At 41.8% G+C, this 12,909-nt stretch overlaps 2 protein-coding genes across 3 annotated transcripts in view; one reads left to right on the forward strand and one right to left on the reverse strand.

Moving 5' to 3' along the window:
- akip1 (A kinase (PRKA) interacting protein 1) overlaps positions 1-12,909 on the reverse strand; it is a 150,787-nt gene that overhangs the window by 19,042 nt on the left and 118,836 nt on the right. The gene's annotated exons all lie outside the window — the stretch shown is intronic.
- Positions 978-11,413, forward strand: rerglb (RERG/RAS-like b). Its single transcript, XM_079345473.1, has 5 exons — positions 978-1,126; positions 5,045-5,101; positions 6,309-6,382; positions 8,132-8,280; positions 9,761-11,413. The coding sequence occupies exons 1-5, from the start codon at positions 1,075-1,077 to the stop codon at positions 10,044-10,046; spliced, it is 618 nt and encodes a 205-aa protein (XP_079201599.1). The 5' UTR covers positions 978-1,074; the 3' UTR covers positions 10,047-11,413.

The following is a 12,909-nucleotide window of genomic DNA, read 5'->3' on the forward strand; positions in this document are numbered from 1 at the left end:
TCGCCGTGATGAAAACATATCGAACATTTGCAATAAAACGACTTTCCAGGAAGTCTGAATGCTATTAACGTTTGACTGAGCAGGACGTTGCCAGATCTTATCGTAGAGAGGTCGACAACAACTCCACCACCGGGGGTTTTAAATATGCAGCTTATGAAACCCCTTTAATGTCAATTTATGGAAAATCGAATGGAAAAACCGGCTTTTTGGAGATTTTTCCTTTGTGACATCACAAAGGAAAGTAACCCCTCCTCCAGGTGGGTGACACACCCCCTGCTGGGTTTGTTTGCCCTTTAAGTCAACAACAACAACAACAACACAGAATTAAGGCGTGCAAAGCAGATGATTTTGGTGGCATCATAAGGCACTATCATTTCATTATCATTCCCATTAGGGGTCACAGGGGGCTTGTGATTGGGCGAGAGGCAGGGTACACCCTGGACTCTTCGCTAGCCAATCACAGGTCTTACATATAAAGCAGCCACACTCACATTTCTACAACTACAGGTAATTTAGAGTCACAAATTAACCTGATAAGCACGACTGTGGACAGTGGGAGGATGCTGGAGTACCAGAAGAACATGCAGGAAGAAATCGAGTAATGTCCATAGATGGCAGCTGGAATACAGTTACAGTGGCAGAGTTTGCAGAGCACAATAGGTTTAGTCAGACATGACCTTCAAGTAACCTCTGTGAAGGAAGGGGGGGAACAGAAAAGGGAGATATATGGGATAAAGAGAGGGAAGGAAAGAAGGAAAACAGATGGATCGAGAGGGGGAGAGAGGGCAGGGAAAGCTTTGTTGGATACAGGAGAGCGAGCGAAAGAGAAAAGAGAGGTGTGAGAGCGTAGAGGAGAGTTTGGCACACAGACAGACACGCAGAGAAGAAGGGGGCGCTTGTTCCCCCCCCCCCCCCCCCCCCCCCCCCTTCACCTCCTCTCCCTTCAGCTTTAAAACCGCTCTTTGAAGAGGAGGAGGAGAGGGGGGCCGTCCCGTACCCGGACTCTAAGGAGCGTTCAGTGAACCCAGATCCCAGATACAACGCAGAGCCGAGAGGAGCTGACAGAGCGCAGGCATGAACGACATCAAGCTGGCCCTGCTGGGGAGCCCGGGGGCCGGGAAATCAGGTGAGGGGCTGCGTGAAGAGATTCTGTACATTTCAAACAGCTAAAGAAAATTCATGTGGTTCTCCAATCAGAGGCAGATTTGGAAAGCTTTTATAAAAACTATGTTGCAACACTTTAAAAAAAGTTTGAGACTTTTCCACCTTTTGTCTGAAAAAAACAAACAGGAAGTAAATTAACAAGCTGGAGAAGTTACCTTTATTTGCATCTGATATGTGCAACAGTTAGTGTTTGAAGTTTTTTTTTTTTTTAAGATGAGGAAAGCTTTTTGATAAAGAATACTGCAGAAAGGTGTCAGACTTTCCTAATTTGGCTTGAGTAAAAACAAAGAAAAAGAAAGTATAGAAAACCATAGAAGTAGTCTTATTGCACTTCAATCTTTTACATATTTTTAAAATATGATACAAAAAAATGAAACGCAGAGCTTCTATTTTGGCTAAAAAAAATACAAAAAAAGAGTATTTTCTCAATTTATGACGGCATGCATTGGTTAAAAAAAAGAAAAAAAGAAAAGGCACATTGAGTCAATCGTCTCACAGACTTCAAGGTGACACGCTCAGATGGATTATTTTCTCCGACCAGCAGACCACAACAACAAAAGCAACGTATCTGCATGCTGAGAGAATCTGCAAATGGAAACTGGATTGTCACGTTTGAAATAATCAAAAAGATAATGCACATCCAAAATAGTTGCAGATGAAGTCTCTGCTCTTATGTTTACATTCGTCCCACAGTTAACCTGCACGCTTTTCCATTAAAACATCCAAATTACATTAAAGCTCTGTGATTCTTTGCCTTCAGTTCTATTTTGATTACATTCAAATGCCCTCTGTTTATTTAGTGTTATCAGAGGCCTAATCAATCAACAGTGACTGTATGATGAATGAATCACGCATGTTAATGGGAGTTACAACATGTCTCTTTGTGGGGAAACCCGCCGGATGCATGCAGGCGGATCAGCACTGAGGACTCTGCAACAACGATGAGCTGATCAAATGTTATAAATGTTACAGTCTGATACTTCAGCATGACGCAGAGGTCACGTCTGCTCTGGAGACTTTTACATGGAGCTTGTGAGGAGGCTTTGCATGTGAATTTTCAGGCTCTGGTAAAAGTAAAAGTGCAAACGAGCATCCAGAGGAAACACGTGTGAAAGTGTCTCATTAATGGTCCCCATGTTCAAACGTTATGACAAACAGCTCTTTTAATGATATCCCACTGTTTGACATACTTTTCTATTTCTTTTCCTGCCGTTCTCTCAAAGTGGATTGACCTTCGGATTAACATGTGTCACTGCTTTGAGTCAGCTGAACCCGTTTATCCTCAGTGACTTCAATTAGCTGTGTTTCCTTTAACTTTGTTGAAAACCGTGTTCTTAAAATGTAGAAAATTAACAGAAGTTTTGCACTAAAATAATTAAGAAATTGACTAAACGTGTTATATATGGTTTTTGGTTGAGTACTGCGCAAATATTTCCAACAGTTATCCAAGCCAGACAAATCTGTGATTTTCGTTGTAATGACACATGTTTATCACCATTAAGGACATGACATGTCAAAGAGAACTAAGGAAGCGTGAGCTGCGACTGAAAGCTGCCGTACTGCTGCTGTTTGTGCTGCTGCGTTAAAAACATCATGAACATTATAGCTGGATAGCTTGGTAGCTTTTTGGTAAAAGTTCATCTTCACTTATGTTTAACTTCGGATTGAATTTTCAGGGGGGGGGGAGTGGAATCCCTCCCATGATTCCCCGCCAGCCTCAACGTCCTCTTTTGTTTTTGTTTTGATTGAGAGCCCCCTGGTGGAGGAGTTTACACACTGTGACTTTATGCAAACCTCTCAGCCAAACAGCATCTGAAAAGCATGAAACCAAAAATAAAAAAAGGATTGCGCAATAGAAAGAAATTCCTGCCGAGAGCCTTACATTTATTCCCCAGCGGATGACCACAACCTCCATTTCCTCTCCGAAGGTTTTCAGTCGTGTGTAAAAAAAAACAAACAAACTGGAGTTGAACCTGAAGTGCCTAAAACCTGAATCCTTTCCTAATGGGGATGACGCCGCTGATCGAAAGAAGAACAAGTCTGATGACTTTAAAAAAGAAAAATCAACATGTAATGCTTCATCAACCAGTCAGTCCCCTTCCTGTTTATGTTGTAATTATATACATGAAGCTTTTCCCTCTGGCTCTGCTCTGTAGCCCTGCTGCCATATACATGTTGTTAACATGGGACATAATGTGAAAAAGATCTGTATTAAAAAAACCTCCAAAGATTCCACCGGAATATGTTTTTCCGTCACTTTCAGCAGTTTATTTGACGACATTCCAGGTTTTATTTCAGAGGGGAAAAAAATGCTGTTTTAGCATCACTGGGCGAGTTATTGGACCCTTGTTGCTGTTTGGGGTTCTTGTTGCATTTATTAGTGTTCAGTCTGACTGGCTCAGTGCTGTTGTCAAGCTTCATAAAACAATGGGACGTCTCCACTCTCTCATCCTGGCAGTGAGGCAGAACGGTTACTGTGGAGATGCATGCATGTGTGTGTGTGTGTGTGTGTGTGTGTGTGTCTGTTTTATATGTTTCTTTCTGCGTCATTCTTCTTGTATTGTTGCTGTTGTTGTTCGTAAAACACATCAGTGATACTTTTCAGCGAATGTGTTTTTAAATCTCTGGAAACACGTCTTGTCTTTTCCTAAATGCACAAAGCTCTTAAAGGGTTTCCAGAAATCTTTGGGTTGAGCTGCATGTGGAAACACAAACAGACACATTTTTCAGCCCAATCAAGATGCATAATTTGGGGATATACCCTATGACAGCTGCATGACATTGTCTTTTCTTTTCAGGCCCCTCTCAAGACGTCCCATAACAGGTAGCATCAATATAAAGGCTAAAAGTGTCAGTGTAGCTTCAGATGACGTTGCTCCACACACCATGTTGGACATGTTCATCCAAATCTAGAGTCTGTAGGGGCCAAAAATCAGCTGGGGGGCCCTCCAAACATGTCTGCCAGTGTCTCTTTTTATGTTTTTCCAATGGACGGATAATTCCTTTTGATTCTGTTGTTGACTTTCATTGACAAACCTTCATTTTCTTAATGAGCGCAACGTTTAGCGGGGCAACAAGAGTGAGGGCTGTCAGATGGGGCCCCTTTAAGGAGGTTTCTTACTGTCATGGCAAAATTTGCACATTTTCGGGGCACTGTTTTGGTTCAGGTTTGTCAGCCTTCGGGGACGTTTTACTAGTCTTATTACCCCAAGCAGTTTCCTTATTTGCCTGGTGACAAGCAGCGCCTCTGATAGTCGAGAGTGCATGTGTGAAAAGTGCTCACGTGACACTAAAAAGTATTCAAATTTCGTTTCTATACAATTGAACTATTTTCGTTTAAGTTGCTTCATTGAGAATTGATGAATGTCAGATTTATTTTTATTTTTTTTTACAGTTAATTTCTCAAACAAAGTCTCATGTGTTGAATTCATTTATTTCCAGGAATGCAGGCATGTCTGTCCGTATTTGTGTGACCCCTAAGCTATCCATAATAATAAAAAAAAAAACCCCGTCAGAGTCCGCTGACCACCAACAGCAACAAACCTCAAGAGTTCAGTGCTTGAAACTTCAGCCCTTAATTGTGACTGATTGTTTTTGGGACCAAAGCTGGGTTATTTTAAGTGCAGCTGGCAGTCAGGAGATGAAGCCGAGGGGGAAATATCACCGCACAGGCTTGCCAACTATGCACCCAGGTCGTCCAGAAAAGCCACACAGCCTCGTTAATGATAGGCTACGGTTTCATGAAAGCTGTTGGCACCTCGGTGCGCCTGTGGGGGCGAATCAGGGTCATTTTACCCCCAGTGCTGCCACCTGTGAGGAGAGAGAGTGTAATGATGCCTTCAGTCATTTAGTGGGTTTCTGTCCCGTCTGTGTCTTCCAGCTGTCCTCGTGCGGTTCCTGACCAGGCGCTTCATCGGGGAATATGCCTCAAACGCCAGTAAGTGTTTCCACATTTGATGAAAACTTGAATGTAAGTTTCACTTCAAGTCGACTTTTCTTTATTTTCAAGGGTTGCTTGGATAATTGGTTGTACGCTGTGTGCTTTTTGGTTTCATATGTTCATTTTTTTCTTGTAGATCGATGAATTCTTCTTAATGTTTCTGACTTGCAGATGTTTTCACTTTGTTTTTCATTTCTTTATTAATCACTCACATCAAGTAACTTTGTCTGAAAACACTTGGCTTAAATGTATTTATTAAAAGGAGATTCAAGACTCCCACCTGTACTTCTATACACTTTTTTTTATCCAGTTGGAGGTATGGGAAGGAATAGCAGAAAGCACATTGTAAAACCTGCCCATAAATATGAGACTGCTCGTTATCATCCAGAAACCACGAAATAGCATATTTTGAATCTAATTGGATTTGTCTCATGCCAGTTAATCAACAAAGGTCCACTACGATTTCCAGAAACCTGAAGGTAAATATCAGTCTTTTTATGAAGACACAAAACAGTCATACAGCTGGCAGTGAACAAAACAATAAGCTAAAGACGTTAAAATAGAGTTGATATCGCGCCCCAAAGAATCCAGCCCGACCCCGACCCCGAGCCCTCCACCTCTCATTACCTGTTTTTATGGGCCAGAGCTCGATTCAAACTCAAAAAAGGTTTTAATGAGTCCGAAGAAATCTTCGATGCAGCTCGTAAACACAACATCCAAACTGGGCTCCTCCTCCTCCTGCGCTCATCACCGCCAGGAGGCAGTACAGTACAAAGTCAGGCTGTGAAGTGCAGCTCATGTGAGGCTGTCACTCTGTTGTAACCATGATGGGAATTGATTACAGACACATTGTTATGTATTTATGACGTATTATCACACTATAACTTGCTCCCCAGTCCCAATACTTAAAAAACAACAACAACAAGCTAGCATATGCTTAATGCTAGAGTCGTAACAAACAACAGAAAAAGGCTGTCAATCAAAAGGACATCTCTCACACGAGTCTACAGATCTATTATAGACACAAAATGTTTTCCTTTGTTTCCTTTTTTTTATCCCAAATCCAATTTAATATAAGACCTGAAAACTAGCGAGGACAGAAACCGCTCAGAGCGTTTTAGGGAGGATTGAAACCTTCACTGGAGGCAAGTCTCAGGAATCATTTCTTCTTCTATCAGTTCATGAAAGTGTTCCTTTGCTTCAGATTCCTTGTACCACAAAAGGCTGTCGATCGACGGCAGGCAGCTGAATCTGGAAGTTTTTGACCCGTGCTCTCAGGTGAGTCTCGTCACCGACACACTTCATGGTTCATATGTGTCAGCACTTTTTATCGGAAAAGCAGACACTCAGACTCTTCCTGTCTTGAGATCTCCAGTTTCCAAGTGAAACGAATGAGAAACAGACTGTGATTACTTATTGTCAAGAAAATACTCTGAAGCCGTCCGTTTAAGAGTTTCATTAGCTTGACTCATGGTTATCAGATCGTTATTTAACCTGTCCTATCATTACTGCCAATGAAGAAGATGAATCACAAGTATTGGATGAAAACCAGCCAGGAGGAAAACCACGCTCTTCTCTTCTGTTTTCTGTATTATTTTAAGATTTATACTCTGCGGTTGGAAGATTTTTTTTAAGCCCAAGTATGGAAAAAAAACCTGCACTGTTTGTAGACTTTTTAGGGAAGCTACAGCACATGCATCCGACCCTGAATGAACTCTGATGTCTTTACCTTCGGCCAGGCACGTGTAACGATCCATACTGCACTCAGAGTTACAAACAAGCTTTATGAGAATATCCCGAGGGCGATGTGTGCCAAAACGGCTGGCTCTTTGAAGAGCAGAGCTATAATATAACCAGCTTACTTCTCCTTTAAGACCTGAGAGGCCTTTTACTGCAGCGTTTGGATTTTATTGGAATACCTCCCTTCAGGAGAACAAGAGCCGCTCATTGTCTTTGTGAGATAAACTCACTGTAACACAGTCAAAGTCCTGCCCTGCTGACCTGCACTGCATAAAGAAACCATGGAGTCATTAAAGACAGGTTGAAGAGGGTTTTTTTCTTTTTTCTTTTGATTCAGTCTTCAGACGTGTCCACGAGCTTTTTGTCCTTCCTGCTCTGTTTTTGTCTCCTCAAGGTCGCTGAAAGTCGTCCCGTTCTCGCTCCACACGTGTCTGCATGCTGGTGTTTTTCTGGGTGACAAAAACAGCCGTAAAAACATTTCTAGAAAAAGGCAGATAAGATGTGACTTTATTGATCCCCAATGGGGAAATCCGAGCGTTGCAACAGCATCAGTACAGAATCAAAAAAAAGTCAAAAATGAATAAAATAGAATGATAAATAAAAATAATTGTCATGTTTGAATGATTTGGAGATATTTACAAGTTTTATACAGTCAGTAGCATATTCCCTCATGCACTCCTGAAAGCTGCTCCTGCAGTCTTCCTGATTAGCCTGTTCATGCACCTCTTAGACGGGGAGGTGGGTGGCTTGGCAGGGAGTTCTCAGGAGGCAGAAAGGTAATGGTGTTTGATGTGAAGGCATGATTACAGTTTTTTTGCCCTTATATCAATGCTTCGTATTATTGGACGTATTCACAACACTGAAAAACAAACAAGCGGTGAAGAGAGTAGTAAAAAAAGCAGCTTCACAATGTGCTTGATCGTCACACCAGGAGCTGTTTCAAACGTCATCACTCCCCGCTCTGCTCAGGCTTGGTGAACTTTGTTTACCTGCTCAACTTCCCCGTGAACGTTTCACTGGAAGGCTGAAAAAATCTGCATAACATTGCAGCAGCCCGCAAAAGAGCCACTAAGTTTTCAGGAGTTTTGCAGGTATGATGACATAATTTGTCTGAACTTCATGAGACTGCCAACAATGGGCCTCGTGCCTTGAAAAGAAGCTGTTATAAATGTAAAGCCTTTATGCTCAGAATCACAGAGTCAGTGTCTGGTTGAATCTCTCACAGTTAAAACACAAAGGACCTAGAGGCTGATAAGTGTGCCGCCTGCTGCTGTGCTGTCTCTGCAGAGCTCCGAGGCCCGCTGCATCCTGGAGGAGCCGGTGGACTGGGCAGACGGCTTCGTGGTGGTGTACAACATCAGCGACCGCAGCTCCTTCATCAACGCCAAGAACATCCTGCGGCAGATTCGGGAGGCGCGCATGGACAACTGCAAAGGGTCAGAAAAAACCACGGCGAGGGTTATTTATTGTTCAAGGACTTTGGAAAAGCACTTCAGGGTTTTAGAACATTTAAAATTGGAGGATCAGAGCAGCTGGCAGATTATTATTTCAAACCTTTTTGAGCTGGATAATGTAGCATGAACTGTATCCTGTAGCGAGGCAGCTGGATGGTTTTTACAAATGTTGTCTTTTGAATTAAGCGCTTTGAGGGGTTGTTACGTAAAGGCCCGGGTCTAAACGTATAAACAACGTTAGGAATGTGTTCAAATTGAACTAAGAATCTGAGATTCCCAGTTTCAACATCCTTTTCTGGTGAGCACATACCTTATATAAGAAACATCTCACAACAAACTTGTGAAAATGGAAACTTCTGTTATGTGATTTTCTGCAGCTCGCCTCAAGCGGACCCTCCACAAACAGGATGTCGCACTTCCACGTGGGTTTCATTTTCAGCTTTAGGTTGACAAGCGATGACTCTGAGTGTCATTGACATGGAGCACATTATTCTCTAACATGCTGTAAATGAAAGGCCCTGCAGCCCTGTGGTCTTGAAATTAAAGCAGCCTTGGAAGCAAAAGCAATAAAACAGATGAATAATTCATGATGAAGCAGGTTAGAAATTCACTCTCAGGTATTTTGTGAAATTGGTTTGCTGGGCGGAAAAAAAAAAAAAAAAGCATCCATCAGGCGATGTGCCTTGTACTAAAGCCTCCTCATGATGAGGAGGGAAGTGATTTATTGAGTCTGTGACAGTTTGTGAATATAAAAGGAGATCAGTGAGTCTTAATGTTTGTTTATGAGCGCGTAAATCAAACAGAGTTTTAGACTAAACTCAGGTTTATAAATAAAGAAAGAGGTGGTGAAACAAAGTTTAGGGAGAGTTTGGGAAACACAGATGTCTCAATAAAAGTGCCTCAAAGTAATGCCCGATGTTATATGTCCTCATGTTGTACACTTAGTGTTTCTGCAGAGTTTTAAAAGAAACAGATGTTTTTATTCGCTCTCAGTCCTCTACGTCCCGCCACCCAGGCCAAACTCAAATGTTCCTCATGGGGAGCGTGGTGGGTGATCTTAAACCCTGCAGGTTTCTGGACTCCTGAGAAAGTAGCCAGCCCCCCAGCAGGGTCTTTTTTAGGGGTCTTTTAGACCTTGGTTCCTGTGGTCAAAATGCACATAGTTCCTGAAAAGGTCCCGCATCCTGGGGGGGAAAGTTCCTGCGGCCTGTCTCTGGTTCAAAGAGGTGGAGGCTGAAAATATGACCTAGACTGTAAGACTGTTTCACCTGTGGAGCTTTGCTGCAAAATAAAATACACTTCTGTTACTTGGGATGAAACTATCCCAGTGATGGGTTCAGGAAAGCTGAAGAGGATTAAGATGAAATCACCCCATGCAAAGAGTAACCCTCCAGGAAACGGATCAAACTCACATCCCACCATCAAGCCCGCTTGTAACATGTTCCCTCTGTCTGTGATTCAGGGAGGTCGAGGTTGCTGTGTGTCTGGTCGGCAACAAACAGGACCTGTGTCACGCCCGGCAGGTCCGCGAAGACGAGGGCCGCTGCCTTGCTCAGGAGAACCGCTGCAAGTTCCAGGAGGTCTCAGCGGCCGAGAGCTACCAGGACATCGCCAACCTGTTCACCCAGCTCATCCGGCAGGTGATGGACCACCTCAAGTACAGGGCCGACCGACGGCGCTACAGCGGCTCCAAGTCGATGGCGAAGCTCATCAACAACGTGTTCGGCAAAAGGAGGAAGTCAGTGTGATTCCAGAGAGAAAGGGACTGCTTTATATCTGCTTAAGGGACATGGCCGAGAGCTTTACAAGCTGCACTGAAAAAAGTGATTTAACAGACTGATTAACCCCGCGTTCACACTGTGAGCAACGTGAAGGCTCATTGGAGGGTTTGTATGCTGTCTGTTAGCATGAAGCTACCACCTTATTGGCAATAATGAGTCGTTTACACATCTTCTGTAAGTGTTCTTCTATTTTTGCATTACATACATTTCTATGCTTCTTTCAAAGGACTAAATTATTTTGATGCAAAGCAGGTCGGTTGGTGAGGACAATGTCTTCTAAAGTCGGAGTCAGGACGGAGAGAAGGGCTCGTAATGTGATGAACCGGGTGTAAAAACCATCAAGTGTTAAGTTGCAATGATGAGGGTGAAGACGGGTTCAAATCAGCGAAAAGCTTTAGGGTGTCACAAGGTTGGGAATGATCGATTGAGGGTAATGCGCAAAATATTTCAGCGTCAGAACCAATCACCCGAGAAAGGCTGAGAGGTGACGCAAACTGTGCAGCGAACTGCAGTTCCTCCTGTGGCCACTTGAGGCCGACTCCAAAAGTGAGTCAATTCCCCCCCACGAGGCCCCGACCAACTTTTCAGCAGCAGTAATTATTAGAGCCTGTCTGCGATGCTCCACCTCAGATCATAAGGGAGCCTTCAAATGGAAAGTAAATGTGAGACAGATCATTCTCAGTGTTTTTTCTTTTTAATGTACAAACAGTAAATGTTGTGTAACTCTTGTGATATATTTTAACACTTTTAAACAGGTATTGGTGTTCATACTCAACATACTTGGCTTATTAGCTTGTTAAGAGTTGGTTGTATATTGATCATTTTAATTGGATTTAAATTGCATCAAAATGTTTTTTTTTTATTAACCTGCAAATGTTTGTCCTGAGAATCAATACACTGACTTCATCTATGCAGAATCCTGCCTTTTTAATGCAGCTCTTTTGGCTGGTTTAATGCTTTTTATTTTTCCATATGAAACCTGATAACTAATACATTGAAAAGGATATATTAATATTAACTTGAATCTGCTTTGATTGTCTGTGATGCATCTTATCATCACTCATCAGATTCACCATCATAGAATAAAAAAAAACACGCCTTGCAGGATTTGCAAGGTCAGGACCCCTCGTGGGATCATGAGGGGTCACCAAGAGGGGGCACGAGATGCTTTCCAGAAAAATGTAAAATAATTTAGAATATTTTATTTGACTTGTTATTGTAAATGGCCTTTTTGTGTTTGTTCTCACTAAGTTTAGTTTGTCCACTTGGTGCTACAGCCTTTAAATGAAAATGACTTATACTCTGCTTCCAGCTTTTCTTACAATAAATCACAATATACAATCATTCTCTTGTCTTTTGATTCTTTCTTGTTCTTTTGTTTTTTAAGTGTTTGGATAGCTCGACTTATCCTGCAGCTGTCTAGTGTCTGATTCGTGTGTATGTCATGTATGTCGGCATGTTTGTGGTGATGATAATAATAAGAGCTCAATCTGGGTGCAAAGGGAAAGGCACACGAAAGGTTAAGTTACTGTGAAAACAATTACGCATAAACCCCTACAAAAATGCATTTTAGAAACAAGTTTGACAAATCATATTCAATCAACAAAGTGCAGAGAAAAAGGTCAAACAGAGAAACAAGTCACATTGGATAAGTTTGATCAAAGCAATTTAATGAACCCTGATGAAAGCGTTTAATCAAATTATTTTATTCAGAGATTTTGTACAAAATCAAAATATGTTGAAGTAAGAGTTTTTAAAACAAATAGTTTCAAACTGAAGAACCAGTCCATCGGGCTTCGTTTCCTCCTCGCACCTTTGTTTAGATGATGTGTGCTAAATAAATAAACATAAACCTAAACAAAAGCTTTTTTGGAGCAGAAGTGTTTACTGGAATATTGTCTTACATCTTTTTGGAAGCCATATTGGGTTTTTTAAATAGCTGATCATTATTATATGTTGATCATTATAAGTATTACTAAGTACAACTGAAGGACCACATTTTGTATTTATTTGGTCTTTTCACGGTGAGAGAGAGCAGCCTAAACGTGATCAACACTTTCACACTTTCACACTTTCTAAAGAAAAAGCCGTCTAAGGGCATGAACTCGTTTTTTCCTCTTAACCCAAGTTATGTCATCATGTACAGAAAGAATTCACCACACATTGTGAAACATAACACGCAGCGTTTAGTGGATGAATGTGTCTTTTTTTTGTGTGTGTAAAATCTGTAAAAACATTGGCTGTTCCTGAGGAAATTAAAGGCAAACATTGCTTAATAAGGCGCCTGTTTTGGTTCCTCAGAGGGGAGAAAGCTGTTTCACTTTGAGCTGAGCTTTAATTAGAGGAAGAAAGCTGCCGGAAAAAAAAGTAGGAATTTCCTGTGTGTAGGTGCTAAGAATAGCTAGAGGAAGGAGTAACGAGAAATGCTCCATTAATACGCTGAACGTTGGACTCCAAGAGAAGTTCTCTAAAGTGTCCACGAGATGGCAGCACAGTAATCCAAACACCACACCCCTTTAATGATTTCCTGCTCATGGATCCTGACCGATGGCTCACTGAATCAATTCAAATTATAGAGATAAATGAGAGTGAACAATGAAAGAAGCACATGAGGGAGAAATTAAAGGGAAACCTACCCAGTGACTCCTTTTCACTGACAGTAATTGCAGTTCATTTGTTTCTCCAGACATTTTGTACAAGTGGAAGTTAAAGTCTACAAAGAGAAAATGTTTGCAGTTCGTCTGCTTGCTCAATTTAGCGTATATTTTCAAGGGTTAATAGATTTGGAAGAAATGCAGACATGGACCATAAGAGTGGATTTCTTATCATC

Source organism: Symphodus melops, assembly GCF_947650265.1.
Source record: "Symphodus melops genome assembly, chromosome: 6".
NCBI classification, from domain to species: domain Eukaryota; kingdom Metazoa; phylum Chordata; class Actinopteri; order Labriformes; family Labridae; genus Symphodus; species Symphodus melops.